The following is a 24,258-nucleotide window of genomic DNA, read 5'->3' as shown; positions in this document are numbered from 1 at the left end:
TAGCTTTTTTTAATCTTGGAGCACCCTACTCCACCAGAATGTAGCAAAGGGTTGTTATACAGTTCCAAAACCCGTTGTACCGGCGTTTTTCACTTATGAACAATCCAGTTTTTTTTTATTAATATCACTGGTCTTCGATCGGGTCTTTTTTAATATAAATATGTATTTAAAATAAAGTTAGAATCCTAGACAAGCGACTCTGTGGTAAAAATCCTGAAAAATAAATTTCAGCGGCGATGGGCAAAGAAAAAACTGTACTTTTTCTTCTTGTCCCTTGTCTGAGATCGGGCATCGACGACCATCACTATGTCCAGCTCACGGCACCGCCATGCCACTAGCCGCAGTCCTGAGCGCCGCGCAGCAGATCTTCAGCATTCCGCTGTCCCGTCCACTGGCGCATATGACTCAATCGCGATTGCTCTTTGACTGATTGCCCTTTTTCCTTATTTTTTTCCGATCATTGTTTAGCGAGGAAATATATAGCAACCCCCAAAAGTACAATATCGTACGTCTTATTTTTGCTGTTTTGAGTTACGAATGCAGTGAGTGTAACCACTTTTTTTATCTTTCTTAGGAAAACACTCACGCATTTCTATGATTTTTTTTAAGAGATATACCACGAACTTCCGTATTCTTGAAATCAATTGAGTAAAATATCGAGAAGAACTCTGCAGTTATGATGAACACTGCAGCGTAATTTAACTGTTGAAATATGGTAGAATAGAAAAGTGTACTTTTCTTATTTTAACAGTCAAATGAGCAAATTCCAAAAAAATAGTGGGCATTATAAAGTCAATTACGTTTGGTTTTGGTCTTCTGCAAATCGGCGATTTAGACGTACCTCAGTGTTTTTTTGAGGGTGCCATATATTTATTTCCTAGCATAATGTGAATAAGATTTAGTTTGTGACGTTTAACGGTAATAAAATTTACGTCTTTTACCGACCATCTTTTTGTCCAGGGCACCGGATATTTCTTTTAAAGCATAACACAACTTTAAATAGAAATTAAGAAAGCAAATATTTGTTGTAATGAGTTTGTTTTTATTATGTTCGAAATAATGAATATACAGATTTATTTTGTAAATGGTATTCTACAAATACCGCGACTAACAGGTGCAGCCGCGCCGGTCCGATTTTTCCAACAAATCCGGCGTCATTTCCAAAATAGTGAAAGTTGGCTTCTAATACATCAAGACCTGTTGGTTTGTTTCTATACGCTATGATATTAATGTAACCTCATAGAAAAAATGCGATGGGGTCAAATCACAGAATCGTGAAGGCGAATTTACAGGTTCTTGAAAAACCTGGCTTTTGGTTTCGTAAAAAGTCCTATTCGTTTGGCAAACTCAACACGGATTTTTAAAGTAAAAATCCACAATTTGCAAGCGTTGTTCGAGTGTTGGGCGTTCCAATGTTAATTAAAATATTGTTACATAGCACAATTTAAAAAAAACCAACATCATTAGTTCGACAAGATACAGTATTACCAATTGAAAGTTATATCACAAAAATCAAACCACCTGTTATTTTCAATAAGCGCCTATAGATCCACCCACATGCCTCGATCTACATGCCTCTAACGCCTCGATCCTATTCATAGTGAACACTTCACCCGTACAACAGTACTGAGCAAATATATATATTGACCAACTTCAAACGTATTTTAATGTCTGTTCACGCCAGCTGGTGCAGGGTTCTCGCTTCGACGGTCTCGCCAATCTCGGGTGACATGCGAACGAAGAAAAAGACACACATTTTCTTCAAAATATTATTTATTATCTATTCCGCAATGTCACATAAATCTAAATTGAAAATAGTCTGAAAAAGTTGAGCGGGCACATATTCATTAAATACACAAATCAGCTCAAATAAAACCACAGGGCAATCACACCCTCACACTCGCAACTCGTAACACTCGAGGATGCGTACAAGCCTCGCCTGTCACTTAGGACCTTCCGTCATTGTCTCTAGAGGCTCACTATTGAATGTCACAGAAATAATAATTATTGTAACTGTTCTAAAAGATAACCGCAGTTTCTTTAAATGATTACATAGGTACACATTTACCTAATACACGTAACACTCGAGGATGCGTACACTCCTCGCCTGCTACGGTCTGACTTTCCGTCAGCAATTCTACAAGCGCACTTGCAGACTTCAAGAAGAAGACTAAAGCTTGTTCCTCTCTTACAAGCTTTCCAAAACCTATTTCGATTATATTCTACAAAAAATACTGATATTTTAGTGCCAAACAAAATATATCTAAGACCTTTTCAAACAATTACGAGATTTCTCTTCCTCAATAAATTAAATTATATATGACATCCTAGGACAAGAAACAATAAACTAAACTAGGATCTTATCACAGGACAAATGTCCGGTTCTTTGAAATATTACATAAAAAATACAAGGGTACAAAGTATACACAGAAAAATAAATATCTCAACTTCAGTAGACGACATTTAAAAGGGCATAAAACAATAATTCACAATATACGACACTTTTGAAATAAACATGTTGCAAAGCAAAACAATAACATCCGAAATTGCTAGTCGGTATACAAAATTGACCAATAAAGCGTTCTTTGTAAAGTATTATTTTAACCCGCCAAATCTTCGGAACGAAGTTAGTAATTTAAATGCGTTCTGTAAAGAATTATTTAATTAACGAAATATTGCTCAATTTAGTTTTGGCCCCAACATACCCCCTCTTGTGAATAACTTCACCAAAACGTAAAAACTAAATTCAAATTATGTCTCTGAATGTGACCCTATGTACCTTCTTCAAGACCTATTGGAACAACATTTAACAATTGTATTCTTCTAGTTGTCTTGGTAATTCGCTACAATAGCTAACAGGCATTTAAGTTGTAAACTATCTTATTTCCTATTTTTTGTTACCACAGTTTCGGCATTCATAAACTTATGACAATAACAACAAACATGGCTTGTACAAAAAAGACTTTGAAAAATCCTAAAAATAACTGTGTATCCATCAACCACTTGTTTATTCTAAAAAAATGCATCCTCGCTGCACCCAGTACTTAAAATTTTATCCCTTAATTTATTGCGCAAATAAAAATGTACTTCCTTAACAAAAACAAAAACAATCTAACTCGTACTCGAGCAAATGTTACTTAACTTTGTTCAATCGATTTTCGGCCGACCCAGTACCACACAAAAACCAACACATGTTTTTGAATAGAATGTACTTGTCCCTTCTTGAGTCATAAAATGTTCACTTTTTACGCTATTCAAACAATACAGCGTTCTCAAAATTTATTTACTGTTTCCAACTGAAACGTACACATATTAGACTTAAAATATTACATTTCTCTAAATATTATAACATATATTTATTTGCGCAATCATGTAAAACATATTCAAAATAACTTACAAAATTCCTAACGACGCACCATTAAAATAGCTAAATAAAATTTATCCACCATTTGATAATTGCATGAATAAACTAGCTTTCTTTCTTTTGCGCGATCTAATACTATACTTTTCACAATGAATTTTTACGTCACTTAAAAACATACTAGACCAAACTGCCTTAGAACCTTCACCCTGCAAAGCCTTCTGAAAGCAATAACTATTTTTCGCATTTTCAAATTCACCAAGACATAAATAATCACATGAAATCAATTTCATGCGCTTTCCGGAGGCTTTTAAACTATTTTTGATTATTTCTATGCATTCCGGAAAATTAAACGTATTCTTTTTACTTAATAATTCCGTTTCCCAATTTAGTTTCTTGACGCTGCTATTATCTAAAATAAATTTTTCTCGCTTATCATAGTCACAATTTCCCTTTTCAGCTAATTCAAGGTTTTTTCCAATTAACGTATTAACTTCCATATTTTGGTCTACTGAAATATGACAACTGATTTCATTATCCCTTTTTTCCCGGGTCATTGTAATATTTCCTAATGGTACCCAACCTAACTTAGTATACGAAAGAGATAAAGTATCTCGAGGCCCTTGCCTTAATTTTCTAGACACGATTAATTCCCAATTATCTTGCCCAATAAGCATTCGCGGTTTCACATGTCCATCGATGTATGGAGCTTTATCCAAATGTCGATATTTATCGATATACTCCTTAGGTATTCCTACCTGATGTGGCAACTCTAACCTAGCGATTGTCCTAACATTCGCAAAGCACATTTCAGATTCTCTTTTCCCTTTAACCCGTAAGTTACTCAAAATCATGGATGACGAATCGCATGAACTCATATCATTTACTCCCTGTAACCTGAGATTATTTACCGGACCTCTTAAACCAATTAATTCAGCAACCCCTCGCTCAAGCAAAGACACCGTGCTACCATCGTCCAATAACGCATCTACCTCAACACATCCAGCTGGACCGTATAATGTAACTGGAACGATTTTTAACAATACTCTGTTGTTCTCCCATGTGCTGGTAACCACGGCGCTAGACACATTGTCACTAATGGCTTCTTCAACCATTATCTTTTTTGTTTTATTTATGGGGGCATTACGCTTTTTATTATTGGTAAGCAAATAATGATACTTTTGAGTGGGATCCTTAATCTTTACCGGACACTGAGAAAACATGTGCTCTTTATTGAGACATCGAAAACAAAGTCGTTTGACTTTAACAAAATCCCATTTGCGTTGCACTTCCAATTTTTTAAATTTAGGACATTTCCATATTTGATGCTTATTACTCAAATTACATTTTATAAGACAATATTTTTCGGAAATATTATTACACAAATACGCCTTGTTATTCACGCTTGAATCTTTATTGTACTTTTGATGATAATTATTACAGTTCTTTTCGGTTTCATTAAACGATCGATTTAATTTATGATCGTTTGGCGTATTCGACTCGAAATGAAGACCCGAATTTTTCAAATTAATAACTATCTTTCCTAACCAAATAGACAAGTAGCAAAGTGCCGGTTCTTTACTGCATTTTCTATTGCTGTCCATAACCCATAACGCTTTAAAACTATTAGGTAACTTTTTTACCAGAATCGACAATAACTCGGGATTATATAAATGTCCTATATTATTCAATGATTTTAACAATGCAACCAAATTTTTAACTTTACATGAAAATCTTATAATCCCATCGGAACCCACATTTTCGTTTAACTTTGGATATTGTCTCAATTCTCTTATAGTTTTCTCAATAATAAAATCAGTATTACCAAAAATATTTTCAAGCGTAATAATAATTTCTTCAACATTATCCGGTGACATCAACAGCGCAGAAACCGCTTCCCGCGCCTCGCCCTTCAAAGCCTTTTGCAGGCGATATAAATTTTCAGCATTTCCGATTTTCTGAAAATCCGTCGTTGTTTGAAATATGTTTTTGAATGAAATCCATTCCATCGGATTACCCGAGAACACTGGCAAATCACAAACTACTCTTTGTCCGGCGCAATAATAAGACAATGCCTTTCCTAACGCAAGGGTTAACCGATCTTCGTTTATTCCCGACGAATTCGGCTGCTGCATGATGTTCACCCCGGATGTTCTTGGACCGTCGCGAGCTCCCTCTAACGACAGTCTCCGCTTGGCTGCAGTCCCCTCAGCTGGTTGCCAGCACCTGGATTCCATATTCTGCAAGGGCTCCTGCCTCGCCATCATTGAGTCCCGCTCATCCTGACGAGCTGGTGAATTATACGTCGAAGGACACCGTCCCTCGAAGTTCTGCGTACTGCGGTCTTCATGAAGCTGCCGCTCCTCTGGCCGATGGTCTACTTGATAACCACGTTGGAAAACACATTCTTCTAGCCGTTGTTCTTGTGGAGAACTCTGACGACGCCCGGACATAATCCCGCCCAGCCGCTGCTCCATTTCTTGATGTTGACTCTGGCATGATAAATTCGTATCTGACTTAGATAGAATCGATACCCTGGAAGCATCCAACATGTTTCCTCTGTGCTCCTCTTCAGCCTCGAGAAGTCTTTCTTCAGCAGCAATTCGTGCTGATTCGATCTCTGCTTTTTCCTGTGCTAGATGTACCCGCTGCCTCATTAGTCTCAACTTTTCAGACGCCCACTCCACTGGCTTCATACTACGGACGATGCTTCTATTTTCACTACCGCAGAGTGACGATTCCATCATGAAAACCCTGATCCGGCTCGAAGGACCATTATTGTTCACGCCAGCTGGTGCAGGGTTCTCGCTTCGACGGTCTCGCCAATCTCGGGTGACATGCGAACGAAGAAAAAGACACACATTTTCTTCAAAATATTATTTATTATCTATTCCGCAATGTCACATAAATCTAAATTGAAAATAGTCTGAAAAAGTTGAGCGGGCACATATTCATTAAATACACAAATCAGCTCAAATAAAACCACAGGGCAATCACACCCTCACACTCGCAACTCGTAACACTCGAGGATGCGTACAAGCCTCGCCTGTCACTTAGGACCTTCCGTCATTGTCTCTAGAGGCTCACTATTGAATGTCACAGAAATAATAATTATTGTAACTGTTCTAAAAGATAACCGCAGTTTCTTTAAATGATTACATAGGTACACATTTACCTAATACACGTAACACTCGAGGATGCGTACACTCCTCGCCTGCTACGGTCTGACTTTCCGTCAGCAATTCTACAAGCGCACTTGCAGACTTCAAGAAGAAGACTAAAGCTTGTTCCTCTCTTACAAGCTTTCCAAAACCTATTTCGATTATATTCTACAAAAAATACTGATATTTTAGTGCCAAACAAAATATATCTAAGACCTTTTCAAACAATTACGAGATTTCTCTTCCTCAATAAATTAAATTATATATGACATCCTAGGACAAGAAACAATAAACTAAACTAGGATCTTATCACAGGACAAATGTCCGGTTCTTTGAAATATTACATAAAAAATACAAGGGTACAAAGTATACACAGAAAAATAAATATCTCAACTTCAGTAGACGACATTTAAAAGGGCATAAAACAATAATTCACAATATACGACACTTTTGAAATAAACATGTTGCAAAGCAAAACAATAACATCCGAAATTGCTAGTCGGTATACAAAATTGACCAATAAAGCGTTCTTTGTAAAGTATTATTTTAACCCGCCAAATCTTCGGAACGAAGTTAGTAATTTAAATGCGTTCTGTAAAGAATTATTTAATTAACGAAATATTGCTCAATTTAGTTTTGGCCCCAACAATGTCCAAGTGTATTTGTCAGTACTACCGGCAAACATTTGAAGGAGTTTCTGGCCATTAAAAAAATAACAATCATGGATTAAAACCGGAGGTTTAGGATAGGCTAAATGTTATAAGAATAAGCCAAGATATTTTATTTTATATAATTACCAAATGCAAAGTATGATAGATATGTAGCTTGCAACAAAATGTACCTAATTATTTTAGTACAATTGTTTTATTATAATATCACTTATTTGTATTTAAGTTATTTATTTTGCGTAGTCATTTTTATGCGAAGCAAGGAAATTTTACGTATACCATATTTTCCAAAGGCTTTTGATTTCTTTAATGTGTCCTTTAACTGAAATTGTTGTACTCGGGTACGTCATGGATAGATACTGTAATTACCTCTACTTGGCAAATCAGCTTTTACCCTAACTGAAATTAGATGATTGTTAAAAAACATTTACTTAATTCATACCTTCAGAGCGGGTTTCGTTCACCTGGAACCCATATGTTTACGGGAATAAGCTCCCTAGAAAAGATTTTTATGTTTTAAAAAGGAATAATTATAATTCCGTCCTTGGTCGTGAGCACTCATCCCGAGAGTGGTATTTAATTGTTCGTAAGAGCGGCAGAGGCCGGCTATTCAGAGTTCGGAGTGCCAGTCTTCACCCCATGCCGCTGAGTGGAGTTGCTTATTAGCACTCCAAACTCTCATTCGTGACATCTGCTTGGCTGCGGCGCGGCGGCGCGAACTGCTCAAGCAGTGTGCTTAAAAGTTGAATACTTTACTTTTTCCCTCATCCGCCAATTTAATTACACTTTTTTTAATCCAGTCGTACACGGCACGCAAATGCAAAAAAATCAAATATGCTAAAACTAATTTCAGTCAATATAAGTAAATAACCACTTACAGACTAAAAACTGATCGGTTTCGAGATGTATCCGTCTCTTTGAAAGAATATGTTTACGAAAATATTGTATGACATGCACAAATCAAGGGATGCAACAACCACCGGTTCTAAACATGCACTAATTGCATTTGATTATTAATCATAGGTTGTTGGTGGATTGACAAGGGGAGAAGTTTAGGATGTCTCTGGTAGGTTGATTTTCATGCACAAATGTGGGCTTTGTTGAAAATTGATTTGATTATTAATTTGATCCCCAGTCAGATCAAAATGATACCTTGTCTTCTTCTCCTTAGCTCAAATCTATGTATGTGAAATGTCAATTATAATTCAAATTTGTGATCACGTTATTATTTACCTAAATATTTCTATTTTCGTGGCCATTTTATGTAGTAAATAACAGTGTTAGAAAATAGGATAAAATTTGTGATTGAGAGGGGTTCGAACCTCGTACCTTCTGTTTCGGAGTCAGCGACACTGCCCACGGGACCAAAACCCATCTCTTTTGCTGATATTTTGCACTGGAGGCCTTTTGGTCTTATAAAGCAAACATTATGCAATTTTAAATTTATTTATATTTTTAAGCATCACGTCGCTTCGGATGTTAGTGCACAGAGTAAGAATTTACATTTACAAGAAACTAAAATTTTGAACCAAAAATATTACAAAATAATGATAAAACTAATAGAATTAAAATATTAAGGTTGATTTTTGCATCTTTTTAACGTTGTTTACATGCAATAAAGGTGCATATTAAAATAATACACGGGTGCCATATTACGAAATAACTATACTTAAATTGCTGACTATCTCAACCACTCGTTACATTAAGGCAATAGAATAACTATAAAAATATGGTCCTGTTACGTCTATTTTTGCCATTAGCTCACTTTAAATACACTTATACCTCCACTAAGTTCTACCCATTGACGCTTATTTTTTTATTTGAAAATAGTTTATTCGTTATTAGACTTCATTGAAAAAAATATGTTTAAAAACAACTCTGACTATTGTAAAATATTTATTTAACTTTTTGTACATAATGTTATTTGTACATTGGCGGGCTTATTGCCAAATGGCAATTTCTTCCAACCAACCAATAAAATAAAAGTTTTATTTTTATAATTCAAGTTACAGATTATTATGCTTTCTAATCCTGGAGATGACTTCTTCCACTTTTCACATTTTAAACCAATATTCCATGTAGATCTTGCCAGGGATCGAACCCAATCGCTTACCATGTCATTCCTTCGTTTCCTAACCTGATTTCTCAATTTCCCTCATTTAGAGAGTTTTACAGTAGACCGATGTATTTTGCTCTTGTCACATCATCGAACAGTGTTGACTCTTTTTTTGCACCACAACAGGCCAGAAGACCCAATTAAAAGCGGTGAATTACAACAAAAAACACCTAGGCTTGAGAAAAATTACATAACTCTTTTGCTAACTACTCCGGAACCTCAAACATGATCACTCGATTTGCTTTTCAGGATATTTACCTTCTCGTTATATTTCCTTCTTAAATCTGTACTCTTCATCCACCCTGACACGGATAAAATCTTCAACATACTTCCGAAATAACAAACCACCAAACAGTGTCATTTAATTTGATTTATAAAGACGAAAATATGTCAAATAACTTAAATTGAACTATGTGTACAATTTTATACCATAAGTTTACATAGCAATCCAGACAATGGCAGGTCGTAAGCCCTGTAAATGCCTAGACTTCCATATTTCCTTCTCTAAACAAATCATTTACCTCTGTTGCAATTAAGCACACGTTTAACTTTGAATGGGACACTTTTACCATAGAGGTTATATAGAACCCGACATACCCCAATGCAATATACGATATGTACTAGAAATCTCCAGTACTACATACATGTAAGTTGCAAGCTGCAACATAGCGACGTAGTAGCTATGTATGGATATATTGCACTTCATAATATGAACTGCGGGCATTAGAGCGGTAGCGTTTTTTTTTTTTTAATATATATAAAAATCTGATCGTTTTATTTTTCGTTATTCAAAAGCATTTAACGTGTATTAATAGTTAAGCATTCAACACATACACAATGGTGATATTTTAGGCAAGCATTTTCAAAAACACATAAAATTATATGACTTCTGATACATCAACATTTTGTTTGTGTGCATTTTTTTTTCGGGCTTAAATTAAAGCGAGTCTCTTTTGCATAACAAATAAAATAAATCGTTCTATTTTGAAAAATTTTGTGATTAATTTAAACAACTTTTTGACGTTGCGTCGACAGAAAATGGAAATTTATAAATATATTTTTTAATATTTTAGTCCTAGAATTTACTTATAATGAATTAACAAAAACAATAAATGTAATTTATTTTCATGTTTCTTTTCCCTCTTTAGAACAATGTACAAATTGTCCCTTACTGCATTTCTAATTTCCACATACAATATATATAATTTTGGCATTGATTTTTTAATCTTTTTTTTTGTTTATTTTTTTATTTTTCGTCCTGATGACTGGTGTTCTAACGCGGAATCGAAATACCAAACATCATTAATGTTTAAAATTACCACAAATAATTTTTCATGGATTTATTCATCGTTTTAACTACACATAATAATATATAAACAAAAAAATCATTCGGTGTAGAAGGGGATATTGGAGTGTAGGCGTTTACAGGGCTTACAACCCGTCATGACGGGCTTATGAGCTGGTACAATTGATCACCTTAGACACCGCGTAACTTTAATCGTTCGGTCTATTTTTGATCATCTGTATTTCTTGAATTCTCCATTTTGGTGTAATAGTGGTCAAGTAAAATAAATACAATTAATATTGAAGTAATTGAAATATTTCCACCTGAATTATTTCACAAGAAAATACTTTATTGTTTATTCTTTTTACTCCAGATTAAATCATACGAACATTTGGACATACCTAAAATATTCTTGAAAACGTTATATGTGTTTTTCATTCTTTATTACCGAAATTTTCGTGTAATCCCACATATTTTTGTTGGTATATTGAATGTTTTATTTATTTGTATTTCCGGAGGTCTTTTGATCATGTTTGCTTTCATTTTAAATCATAATATTTTCATACTTTGATCCATTGATCTTTTTTTCCAATTACATGCTGCGAATATTTTTTAATCAATCCACGTGGCACTCTAATGTCGTAGATAGGTACTAAATTATAAACTTTTAAACAATTCGACAAATTGACGTACGAACGTGAAAGATCCAAAAAAAGTCTAAATCGTTATATTTTTATTATGATAAAGCGTATCACTTTAACAATAACAAAATACATTGTAGTTATTATAAAGGTATTATAATAATTTAAACCATGTGTCCCTATGACTCCTGGGAGTATTCAAAGTACAATGTAAATTATTAGTTTAAAGCAAATTATGCGCAAGAGCATAAATTACAGCACTAGTGTTCCTAAATTTCTAATTATTACCAACTTGTTATGCCCATAAATACGCTTTAAAATTTGTAACCATCACAAATTCAACGATGATTTTTTAACAAAACCTTTGAATTTAAGTATATATTTACTAACTACGTTACAATTTAAAAAAGACAAATTATTGCTATTTTGTTAGTGTTTGCAGCGGGTTTATAATACAATTTTTATTTGAAGTATTGTTTACATTTCTATCTAAACAATGTTATGCTAATAAACTAAAATGTCAATTCTATCGACATGTTAATCGATTTCCAATCAATGCAGTCATTAAAAATATTATATTTGACCAAAATCTTAAAAAAATACCGAGGTTCTATTATAAATTTTATGATATTAGTTGTGAATATTTTTTATTATTATAATGTAAGTAATCGTTTTTTCTCGGACTTGTTGCGTACAGTAATGATTTTGTTTAATTTCGACTAACTTCGATCGCAAATTAAGAAATTGAACGCAGTTGTTTTTTTCTTAATAAAAAAAGAACAAATTATCCCTTGTACAATAAATTTTAAATTGAACCAAATACTAATACAATACAACATATTTAAACAGCGTTTATTTCAGAAATATGCTGAGTTTACATAAGCTGTGTCCGTATCTTTACAAATGCAGAAAACAAGAGGACACAACCAAAAAAATACAACAAATCAGTCGATATCCTTAATTATTTTACAACAAATTTTAATCACTTAATCATTATACAATTTTTATTCATGAAATCAAATAAACTGTTTAGTTCTGTGAACAGGGTCGGTGCAATGTACCTACGCAACGTCTGCAAAGTTCTCCTATTTCAATTTTGCGAGCGGTTTAATCTGGTGTATTTATCAACAACTGAGAACTACTTCTGCACGTGTTATAATCAACTTTAACTTTAAATATGCTATGAAACCTGCATTAAATTATTTTGGTCCCATTTGCTTTATAATAAACATTAGAAAACCCGTTTGCAGAAAAATATGTTTGTATCTTTACGCAAACTATTATTGTTGACGATACGACGAATAAACATAATTACTGGGCTTTAAATAGAGGAAGTAACATGGGTAACGAGAGAAGCATGAAATGAATTGCAGTAGGGCAACACACTAAAGTTGCTTTTACATGAAAGCCATTTTTAAGAGCGAAATTTTCTACTTTTGTCGTATAACAGTCTGAAAGTTCTGAAATTTCGTTTCAGTTCTAAAATTTTGTACTCAAGTCTTCGTGTTCGTTCCAGTTATGGGCTACTCAATAGTTGCAGCATCATGTAATATGCTGATATTTATACTATAATAACATTATTTCTGATTTTTTTTCTGATTCATTTTCGAAATATGCCAAACTTAGAATTTCTGAAACCGTTTGCTATCGACATTTTTTTCAAATAATCTAAAAATTATAATAAATTCCGTTATTCTACTGATATTTCTTGGCGGAACTGCATTTTTATTATGATATGACGATGTCAGTCACGACAAAACCCGGTCACTGGTGACTACTATAAATACAAGTGGAATAAACTAAATACAGTGTTTTTATTATTTTTATTAAGATTTATATTTAAAAGCAGGAAGTATTTTGAATATTGTTTGTTATAAAATCATACTGTTAGATAAAACTATCTTTAATCTCGGCATCAAAACTGTGTCTCCTTTAAAACTTAAATATTTTATTTGCTTTAATACTATTGATATTTCGATACTCTATATTTGTTCAAACCACATTGCAAAATAAATATTTATGTGCATAAATACTTATTTTCCCTCCCTTAAAAGCACGAAAAGATTCAGTGGCTTAAGAATGCCTTTTTACTCAAGAAAAATAATTTGTGTTTCAACTTTTAAAAACAAAAATATTTTTAAAAGCTTCCCATGCTTGTGGAATTAATTTATTGATTTCTTCAAGTTCCTGTAGAACACGAACTCTTCCATCTGCTGAACCAATTTTCGAAAATTAAATATGTGAATTTTAGCATGAAATCTACTGAATTTGTTTACTTACAATTAGAAGAACCTTTTACACAAATATAAGACAGAAATATCAATTAATAACAGTTGTATCAATTTAAACAGAATTGTCAATTTCGTTCGCAAAATTAATAAAATAAATATATTCTTGGCCATACCGTATCGCGATGCACCCTGGAAGTTGAAAATCATAGGATGTCATTGTAAGCCTTGACTCCCCAAAGTACACTACTATTTATTTTATTTTACGCAATTAGAAACTTTCAATACACAAAATAAGGTACATAATTTATTTTCATTCATATATTAGTGTATGCACGGCACAAATTCCTTTTATAAACATAAACATAAATACAATTAACATACAGTGTTCTATTACAAAATTATGAAATAATATAATATCAATATATCCACACATATTACACACTTGTTTTATAAACGTTCTATATAATAACTTTGGGATTTAACTACTTAACATACTTAGGTAGAAAAATAATAAAAATAAAGATAACGCAGTATATTCGAAATAGCAAAAATCAAAAATCATTGATTTGTTGGTATTAGTATAATTTTGTCGATGATACTGCAATAACGCATAGCGGTCAATTGATTTTTTTGGCAATATATAAACCAAAAATATCACTGGAGCTAAAACTATCACTATTTAGAGTAAGGGTAACAAAAATTTAAAACTAACGGCTAAACATTTTCTTTAAAAAAAAGCAGATTACGCTATCACCGACGATATTGTATTATTATTTTTTTATTTATTTATATTTTTTGCTTACAAACTATAATTAATAATAAAAATAATGTGACCTCACTGGGGTTTCCCGTGCCGAAGACACTTAACAATATACTTTTTTTTAAATTACATTTGAGAATAAACAAAGAAGACTAACTTTAAAAAACGAAGATAATTAACATATATTCAGACAGTTTTAAAAACAAGGTATTTATGTACATCTATATTATGTATATTACAAATCACATAATGAAAACAACAAAAACCTAACATAAGCCATACACTTGTGGAGCAGTTGATTCAATATTGGTGTGGGCGAATGAGACAATCCATTTTACTTCTACCTAGCTCCACTATCCATTTTTGATAGCATTTTTGAACATTTTCTCGTTACTAATTGTTTTAATATATAGTGGATATAATATTTATTTTTTAATGAATACTTTTTTAAGTGCCTTGACTTCCATTTTCTTTAATACTTGATTCTTTCGTCTCCGTTGAGACAGTTAAGTACAAATAAAAAATACTTTCATTATTTGGTTAGAGTAAAATGAATCCGTCACTAATACATTGCATTGTAGTTCATTATTCTGTCTTAGTTTTAACCGTCGGCGTCAGCGTCGGGCATTGAATATTTATAAAATAATGATTGTGTTCATGTATTTTTGAATTTCAAATTGCATTTGAAACGTCTTTATACAATTCTTCACCTTCTCTAACGTTTGATGCAATATTGTTTCAGACAATCAATTTATTGGATGTTCCAGTGAGCTCGTATATATTTTCTTTAGGGCGTCTTTCCATCTAGAATTATTCATTCGGAATGTTCTTTGAACATAAATTTATATCACCATATCTGTTTGAATAACATTTTAAAGAAGAAAATAACGAATTCTAGGCATCTTCAGGACTTATGACCTGTCATTGGCTGGTTTAAGTGGCCAATTTATACACTGTGTAACATTCACCATTCTGCCTATACTTTAATACCTGTATTCCTTCAATTCTTACATCTGTTGATGTTTGTGAAGTTGAAGTGGAAAAACTTTTATTGGTGTGGATGAGATACTCTACCACGATTCGATTTCCGTTTTTTAAAAGTGAGTCCTTTAAAATTGACCCCAAGTTTGAAATATTTGGATAAAACAAACAAACACAAAAATGTTTCTTTTTTTAAATGAATAAGTCATTAATTATTCATTAAATGGAATGAAGATTTTTGTTGAACAATGTTTGTTCTGTATATTAACTATGGGTATGTTTGTCGGCCTCGTGGCGAAATGGTCAGCGCGTCTGCCTACCATGCAGAGGTCTCGGGTTCGATTCCTGACGTGGCTAATATGAAATATTGATAAGTCCCTAGACTGGTACCTGAAGCGTAAGACTGATCATCTTACCTTCATGTAACAAAAGTGATCAAGGTACGCTGTGATTGGTGTACGAATGCAGTGCCCTATTCACCATTAGATGCGGAAAGGGAATGATGATGATAATTTTAACTTTATACACCTTTTTCACTACATTTCGGAAATTCCGTGACCATATGACTAGCGACAACAGCATATTCCTGCATACAATGCAATTTTGTGCATAAGGCCACCGTGGTTTGTTTGCAGGCAGTCTTTGTTGGAATGTCGAAATTCTTGTGAGAATCCTGTTTGTTGGATCGATGGTCGTTTAAAATAATATCTTTGTTTTTTTTGACGCTGAATTTTTCCCTATATTATGAATTATTGCGTGCTCAGACATCACTACAAAGGTACACATACACATACTATAAAGCCGTCGTAGAAAGGTTACTTACATCGTAGGAATTTGTAAAATTTACTTTGACAAACACCAAATCCCGCTAGAATCTCTTTTTAAAAACTAGTGGTGGCGGCAAGTTGAGGACACAATATGTTTTAAATTGAAATTTATACCATTCGCAAACAAAGCTTTAACCATTTTGTGTTTCACATGACACGATATTTTCGGATTCAAAATCTGACTAATTTCTCGATCAGTTTTGCATTCCATATAAGGCAGTTTAAAACTTAGACTATCCACCATTTTGTCTGCCCAGGCGGATGATGTATACATTCTGTGTGTGAAATAGAACCAAAAGAGGACCTAGAAGAGTGTTTTCGACCGTAAAAAGGTGGGTAAAAACGAGCGGGCATATGTCGGCTTCGAAGTGTAGTGGCTGACGCATTCTCCTTAAATTCTTGAAATCCAGGGTTCGATTCCTGGAACGGTTGACTTCAAATATTTGTTTTCAGGGTGGTTTAATACCGCAATATTTCACTGCATTAAAGTAGTAGAGTTAAATTTAGTTAAAATTGTCATGGCGATTTACGGAATTATAAATTTTAATAAAGTAACTCGTTTATTGACATAAAACATTGCTTTTTGTATGAGCGAAATCGATAGGAAGACAAATAGTTTTTTTAGGTGTGGAAAGTAACTTCAACATTTCACTCTTCCTGGACTGGAACCTGAAACGCAATACTGATCACCTTACCTTCATGTAACAAAATATCGAGACATCCTGTATTTAATGTTCCAATATATGTAGGGTGGGTGCTATAGTAATTGCACACTCTGAATCAAATATTCAAAATTGAGTAAACGTCAAAATTTATCTCTACCATAAAATAGACACTTTTTTGTGTGTTTTTTCTTAAAATAAACGCATTACGTTTATTTATTTTTGGGCATTAGATTTCCAATTACTCTAGGATGTCTAATTACTGTAGCAACCACCCTAGTGCCCTATGCACCATCGGGTCCGGATATGGGTATGTCGATGATGATCCATCAAAGTAAACTCTTGATATAATAGCGTATCAAAACCGGGATTCCCCTTTGTTAATTCGTTACCGTTGGGCATATTTTTTATCAATCTTTTAATGCTATTATAGGCGAAATGTCGCGTGCGTATGACAACCGGTGACGCGGGCACCCGCGGCCCGTTGTTGATGACGTAATATTTTCACGCCTGCGTTTAAAAACGTAACCGCACGTCCACGTTTCGAGTTTGTGCAAAATCATGGTGCATAGATGAAGTCATGGTGCATATACACTCATAAAGAGAGTTTAAATCAGTTATTACCAAAGGAATCTATTTTATATGGTAAGAGAAAAGATAAACGATCCACGACCCTTAAATGGTGAGCGAATCCCCGTATTCATCGGGTCATTATTAACTCCTAAGCGTTCCGTAAATTACATGAGTCTAACTCAGATCGAGTGTTCAGTAGAGCCAGGTCCAATTTTGAAAACGAAAATTTAAAAATTTATCTCAGAAGTACCATTCTTCTATCAATAACAGCATATACGTTGCCATGTATATTTAAAATATTTTTCTTTATCCAGGCGGGTGAAGAATACAGTTCAGTGTTCGAAATATAACCGGAATTCTGGAAGATTGTTTTCGACTCGGTGGCTGCTGATGGTCATGTAGTGGCTAACGCATCCGTCTACTGTTCTTGAAGTCTTGGTTTCGATTTTTGAATGAAATTATTGATTTCATAGGTTGTTTTAACTGCAATTTTTCATTGTTTTTCTACTGGCACCTAAAGTGAAAGACTGATCACCTTAACATCATGCAACAGATGATCTAAATACACTGTATTTGGTTACAAACGTAGTGCTCTTTTGTACTGGTCGCGAAAAAGGGAATTATGATTTTTTATATTTAAAAAATATATATATTAAAATTTCATTGTTTTCTTATCTGATTCGTCCTGAATTCAAAGATTCACATGCATTTTACGCCTATTCAATAAAGGTCATTAATATTTTACTATTGTTAATTTAAAAAAAAAACATATTTTACAATAATTTAAAACTGTTTTTAAAACACGTTTAGCCTTATTTGGTTTTCATTTAATTCAATATCCTCCAGACGGGAACTCTGGGGAACAATTGGCGGTCGGTATTTGATGTAAATTATTGCACTTCATTTTTAACTGAAGAAGAAAGCAGCTACGTTTCGTTTGTAAGATTTTCTTGCCCGAGTTCTTATATATTTTATTTTTGATATGAATGCTCGCTGCTCAGAAATCACTAATTTTATTAAATGTGCATTGTTTTTATTACTTTACTAGTAAGATCCATCGAGGGATTGAGCCAGCAAACTCCTTTCGCCTAAGAGCTTGATATGTTTGAAAAAAATACAAAAACGCCTCATAATTAGAGTCAAATCCGGACAGCATATAGGTATAATACAGGTATGTAAAATTTAAGACATCTGAAAATGGCGGGGCGAAGTTCAAACCTCGGATCACTTATCCACAGTCCGCGACATCCGCGAAGAGTCATCAATTGAATTCTTTTAAGGCTGTATTTACATTCCGGCTCTTTAATATTAGTAATATCTTAATTTAGTAAACAAATAGTGTTTATTTAAAGATCCTTATAATTTTATTGAACTTAATTTAATGTACTTGTTCTCATAAGAAGAATAAACAGTCACTGGTGATTTAATTAAAAACATTTTAATGTTTTGTAAGCTGATCTAAATCGAAAGTAAAGTATGTTTTATTACAAAACTAATTTGAATTTACTTCTGAATGTCGTGTGGAATTCACATTATTGCTTATCGCATAAAAATGACATGAATCATGAATACACCATAGGAAACGTTGCCTTAAATCCATTAAATAATTAATAATAATGTTTTGGTCTTAACGATAACCGATTTTGTTGCGATATCCGCTGTGAGGCCGCATGTCAATGTGGCTATTAATGGTTGACGAACTAACTTGTGTTTTTCTCTTTTTCTATTTCAGGCCAAGTTGCTGGAAAATTCTCACGTCTGGCTTGGAGGGGCATCTACTTCTTCGATAGCCGGTGAGTTAACCGAATGAAGAGAAATACCAATTCGGTGAAAAACGAATGCTTCAGACCAAGTTTTGCTGTTTGCTGTTGTTTTTAATATGTCTAGAATACATCTCAAAACCCTCCAACTTTAAGGGCTATTATTTTGTAAAATTCAACGCGACTTGCGTGTAGCGAAAGCGACTGTACATAGTTATTAAATTTGCGATGGTTAGCGACCCAATGCGATAAAATGTAAAAGTGTTTGTCTTTAAATGAATTAAAGGTAACTTCAATTAATATCAACCACCCATTAAAGTACGAATACAAAATATACATACTCTTTTCAGTATTTTTAGAATAGCTTTCCTACCATATTTTCGTTATCTTCCCTCACAACACGCTACCTCACACAACCTTGCCGTTATCGTGTATCTAATATTATTCAAGAACTGACATTCTATTTACTTTCCATGTACGACTTAATTAATGGAAATTGTCTAAATTGGTATGATAAATTGTAGCGTAAATAAAACTACAAGAAACCGTACATATTTAACTTTGAAACTTAGTTCACACAACGTTAAATAAATAGTTTTAATGACATTTAAAATTATCGTAACTTTGAAATACATGCCTTGATGTTTTATAGCGCTTTAGATGTTTAAAAAATATGAAAACTCCTATATTATATGTGATAATAATTGTATGTTTTTTTTCTTCCGATGGATCTTTGCTATGATGACAATTCAGGTAAGATTGAATTTGCATAAATGGAATCAGTTGAGATTCTTGTCGAAAATGAAACAAATGTCGCGATTTATTTTTTGTGGAATCGACAAGTACACATAATTTTTAACACGCGTTGCAGATTTTTTCCAACTGAATTTTCACATGTTCTTTTAGAATTCCACTACGTTTAATAATGTTTAAAAAATAAATAAATGTTTCCGATTCATTCCAGCAGACAGTTACCAGTATCAGTTGCAATCCATGTGGCAAAAATGCTGGAACACAAATCAATCGCTGGTTCACAATCTTCGCTTCCGCGAGCGTGGGCCTCTCAAGTCTTGGAGGCCAGAGACTATGGCTGAGGCCATCTTCTCCGTGCTCAAGGAAGGACTATCTCTATCTCAAGCTGCCAGGAAATACGACATACCTTACCCGACCTTCGTCCTTTATGCCAACCGAGTTCACAATATGCTGGGTCCGAGCGCTGACGGTGGAGCAGGTAAGGTTTTCTTCATCTTTTAACTATTTTGCATCACACAATCACTCAACATGCATTTATATTTACAGATACTATAATATCTCTTAACTGAAAAAAAATTATATAGGTTCATCTAAAGATTGCATAGGTGAGTGTTTTGTTATTGTAAAAAAAACTGCATATAATGTTTTAGGAATTTTTAAAAGTATGATGACTATAAACTCCATTTTGATGTACAAAAGTTTTTGAATTTTCGTAATACAATTCGTATAGGAATTAAAAATGAATTAGATTTTCTTTCGCATGGAATATTGTAGTTCCTTACTCAGTTTTATTTTTTATTTCTCATCATAACCAAAATAAATAAGGATGGAAAGCAATCTTCTTCAAAGAAATATTTCAATCATTATGGCAAAAAAAATATTATCAATGTTTCAATTAGTACAAAACCTTTGAAAGTTATAATTCTAGTTTTTAGTGCTAAAAGTCAATTCGAGTTCTGACCCTGACCACATCGAAGAACCTCATGCACTTTCACCTATTTGCCTCTTTTCTGTTGCGCATACCAAGTTTGCGGTTTGCAATATCCCTTCAGGGTACTTAAGGTTTCCCACTACTTCTCAGGACCTTGGAATATTAAGAGCCAATTAGGTGGATTATCCTTCACATTCTCAACATTTTATTGTATATGGGGAGTATAGCCATAGAACTTTAAGAAGCCTAAATTTAGATTAAGCCATTGGTAATTTTTTTTTTAATCATTTGAGATTTAGCAGATATATTTTACAAACAATATTTTTCTTATGAAAATTCTTGCCATTTTATGCAATATTTTTTCTGCCAAACGTTTCATCATTTGATTTCAAATGTAGCAGTTAAAATCGGGAAAATTAGGAAATAATAAGCACAAGAGAATAGTGAAGTAATATATATGTTATTGTTTGCTTGATGATAAACAACTTTTCTTTCAAGCATCTCTTACCTACCTTTTACTAAAAAAATGTTGCTTTATTTATATATTATTATATTTTTTCACATATGTTTTGTTAATTTTTTTAAATCTCTCTCTTTAATCCTTGCCTCATGTCTGAGGATGGCGATTACGCCTGACTCCAGGCATGACTCATCTGTGGATAGTCTCCTTCCATCTGCTACGGTCTTGTGCTCTTCTATAGGCATTCCTCAATGATGATTCTGATAATTCAGTGACTAGGCCGCTCCATCTTGTCGGTTGACGTCCACGCGACCTTGTCCCTTCGACACTTTCCAGGAGAATGGCTTTCTCCAAACTATCAGAGTTCTCCTGAAAATATGGCCAAAGAACTGCAGAATTATTTTCTCGCCCATGGATATAAGTTTCTCCTATGTCCAGTTCCTGGAGTATAGATACATTTGGGCGTCTGGCCGTCTACGGAATCCGCAGCATTCACCGCCAACACCACATTTCGAAAGCTTCGATTTTTTTCTTTTCAGATTCTCTGTGTCCAACACTCCACACCGCACATGAACACTGATAAAAACAAGGCCTTCACCAGTCTCTTTTTGGTGTTAATGGTTATACTGCGATTCTACCAAATCTTCACCAGCCGACTCATAGCACTTTTGGCAATACCAATACGTCACCGTATTCCACCTTCACACCCACCACCATCGCTGATGAGAGAACCTAAATAAATTAAATTCTTTACTCTTTCTAAGTTGTGCAACAGGGATAATGGTGCTACTTTATTAGCTCGATCAATGATCATATGCTTAATTTTGCTCATATTCATTGAGAATACTAGGTCTGAACTAGAAGCATATATTCGGTCAATCAGTTTTTTTCATTTCAATTTCTGACGATGCAATAAGTGTGGTGTCATCAGCATATCTCAGTTGTAAATACTTTCTGCTAATTTACCATTTTTAATGGTACCTTTTTTTTAAATTTATGTTTACTTTTATTATCATAAATATTTACAATATTCCACTGTAATTATAGATAATTTATTTTGTGATATTAAAAAACGTATAAAAAGTTCTTCGAACCGCAAAAAAAATATATTCGTTTTAGGTGTAACTTTAGAAATTCTCCCAAACGAAACTAAATCTTTTTTATAAAATATACAGAAAAATATAGTTTGTAGCTTTTTTGGGGATTTTCGATGTTACATCTCTGTTCATCATGTCAAACTCCGTTTTCTTATATCTGAAATGTACCCTCAAATAGTTATTTGAGAATTAAAATTCATGATCATCAAAAGCAGTGTACACATTAATAAGTGTTTTTGGACATCCGTAATATGTACATGATCTAAAATGTATACACAAATGAAGTTAGAAAGTGTATGTATTGTATATGATGTATTAAATGAATATACCTTTGACAGCTGGCAAGGGTACTGTCGCAGGTAACTACCTATACAACGATCATATAAGTGTGGTCCGGCCTTTCCTATTTTTTTGCCCGATATATATTTTCCCGCACGATTAAAACCGAAATTATAATATACTCAATAATACCCAGCATATTTTTTATGATTTTTGAAGCTGAATATTTGTGTTTCGGTGTGTCGTGCATGAAAAATTCTCATTTAATATAATGTTTGTGAATATTGTGTTATACAAAGAAACTCGAAAAGTTTCCCATGGCTGTATTATGGTTTGGATGTGTGTATGTATTAAGCTAGTCGAGGCGTATGGTCGCGCATGAGTTTATTGTAAAATCGGTAAAAGAATAGCTGATACCTGCAAATAAACAGTCATTATTTTGTATCATCTAACTTATTGTATTATCATACAGGGTGTTTCATTTTGAATGTATTATATTTGAACGGGTGTTTAATTTAAGGGGCTCAACAATTTTTAATCACACGAAAAAAACATACACAAGCATTTTAGTAAAAAAAAAAAGCAGGTATTCGTGTACTTTTTTCTGAGAAACAAAATTATGGCAACTCATCAAAAAAATTCATAGATTTATTTTGCTAAACAAATTTCATAAATATAGTTAATTCACTTATGAAAACGTAATTTCAATTTGTACATTATAATTAATACAACCTTTAAAAATAAATAAGTACAGTGTAACAATATAAGTTTGATTACAGTAGTGTCACACTATTTCGAAACTTGTGGAGTCAGCTGTAGGAATCAATGGTTTTTATGATGTTAAACTCATTAGAGATTGCAAATTAATGCAAATGTATGTGATTTTTTTAATGTACAAAACGTAACTACAGTTTACTTTTGAAAATCAGTGAACAAATAATACTTTTGTATGTTTTCAATCACCTCCCCAACCGTATACACATGTAGCTATACACAAAATGAATCACAACGTTGTGTTTAACTTGAACCGAAGCTCGATCATACGTCTCGTCTCATTTACATCAAATTCATGTCAAATTATACAAATAAGAGTACAAAATTCTAAATCAATCTTCAAAAATCTATCATATTGAAAAGACTGGCACCCATTTAAAAGCTATTTTTTAAATATTAATCCAGGTAATTTATAGTTTAAATAATATGAATAAGGTTCAAATATTTAGAACTCATTATTTTACTTTGATAGTTTAAAGTCTGTTCATTATTACAAGAATTTCCAAATAAACAAACCAGCCGCGTGATACCCGACGGAGAATAGCCTATTTCACACATATCATCTTAATCTAAACGGCACGGTATAATTATAGTGGATTGACATTTATTAGATTCGTTAGTACCAACTTAAATTTGATAATATTTTAGCTTTTTTTATAAAACTCCATAGTTAATGACTAATGAAAATATCAATTTAAACGCCTCGGTTGATATATTATTTTTTAAATAAAAGGAATATTAGAGTTCTTATAATTTACCCAAATATTTTAATTTTAGTGACCATTATCAACGAGTTGTAAATAACTCACTATTAGAAAATAGAAATCAAGTTGGGGTAGAGTGGGGTTCGAACCTCGGACCTCTGATCCGTGAGTCAACAACACTAGCCACGGGACCACAACTCAATTAAAATAATATAAATATGATAAACAATTTAT

At 33.2% G+C, this 24,258-nt stretch overlaps 2 protein-coding genes across 3 annotated transcripts in view; one reads left to right on the top strand and one right to left on the bottom strand.

Annotated features, from left to right (window-relative positions):
* The window catches only part of LOC148284560 (protein bric-a-brac 1-like), a 368,530-nt gene that overhangs the window by 331,187 nt on the left and 13,085 nt on the right, over positions 1-24,258 (top strand). Inside the window, exons 2-3 of one of the 2 annotated variants that reach the window (XM_088238420.1) lie at positions 18,999-19,059; positions 19,994-20,257. In XM_088238420.1, the coding sequence (XP_088094546.1) occupies positions 18,999-19,059; positions 19,994-20,257 (325 nt within the window). Of the gene's footprint in view, positions 1-18,998; positions 19,060-19,990; positions 20,258-24,258 lie in introns of both variants that reach the window. The other variant, XM_088238414.1, reaches the window with a different exon arrangement.
* Positions 2,772-4,733, bottom strand: LOC148284561 (uncharacterized). Its single transcript, XM_088238356.1, has 2 exons — positions 3,639-4,733; positions 2,772-2,791 (listed from the first exon to the last, which is right to left on the bottom strand). The coding sequence occupies exons 1-2, from the start codon at positions 4,582-4,584 to the stop codon at positions 2,772-2,774; spliced, it is 966 nt and encodes a 321-aa protein (XP_088094482.1). The 5' UTR covers positions 4,585-4,733.

This window comes from Micrasema longulum, unplaced genomic scaffold (genome assembly GCF_059751315.1).
Source record: "Micrasema longulum isolate JH-2025_06_02 unplaced genomic scaffold, ASM5975131v1 h1tg000110l, whole genome shotgun sequence".
In the NCBI taxonomy this organism is placed as follows: domain Eukaryota; kingdom Metazoa; phylum Arthropoda; class Insecta; order Trichoptera; family Brachycentridae; genus Micrasema; species Micrasema longulum.
This window is presented reverse-complemented; position numbering and strand designations above follow the sequence as displayed.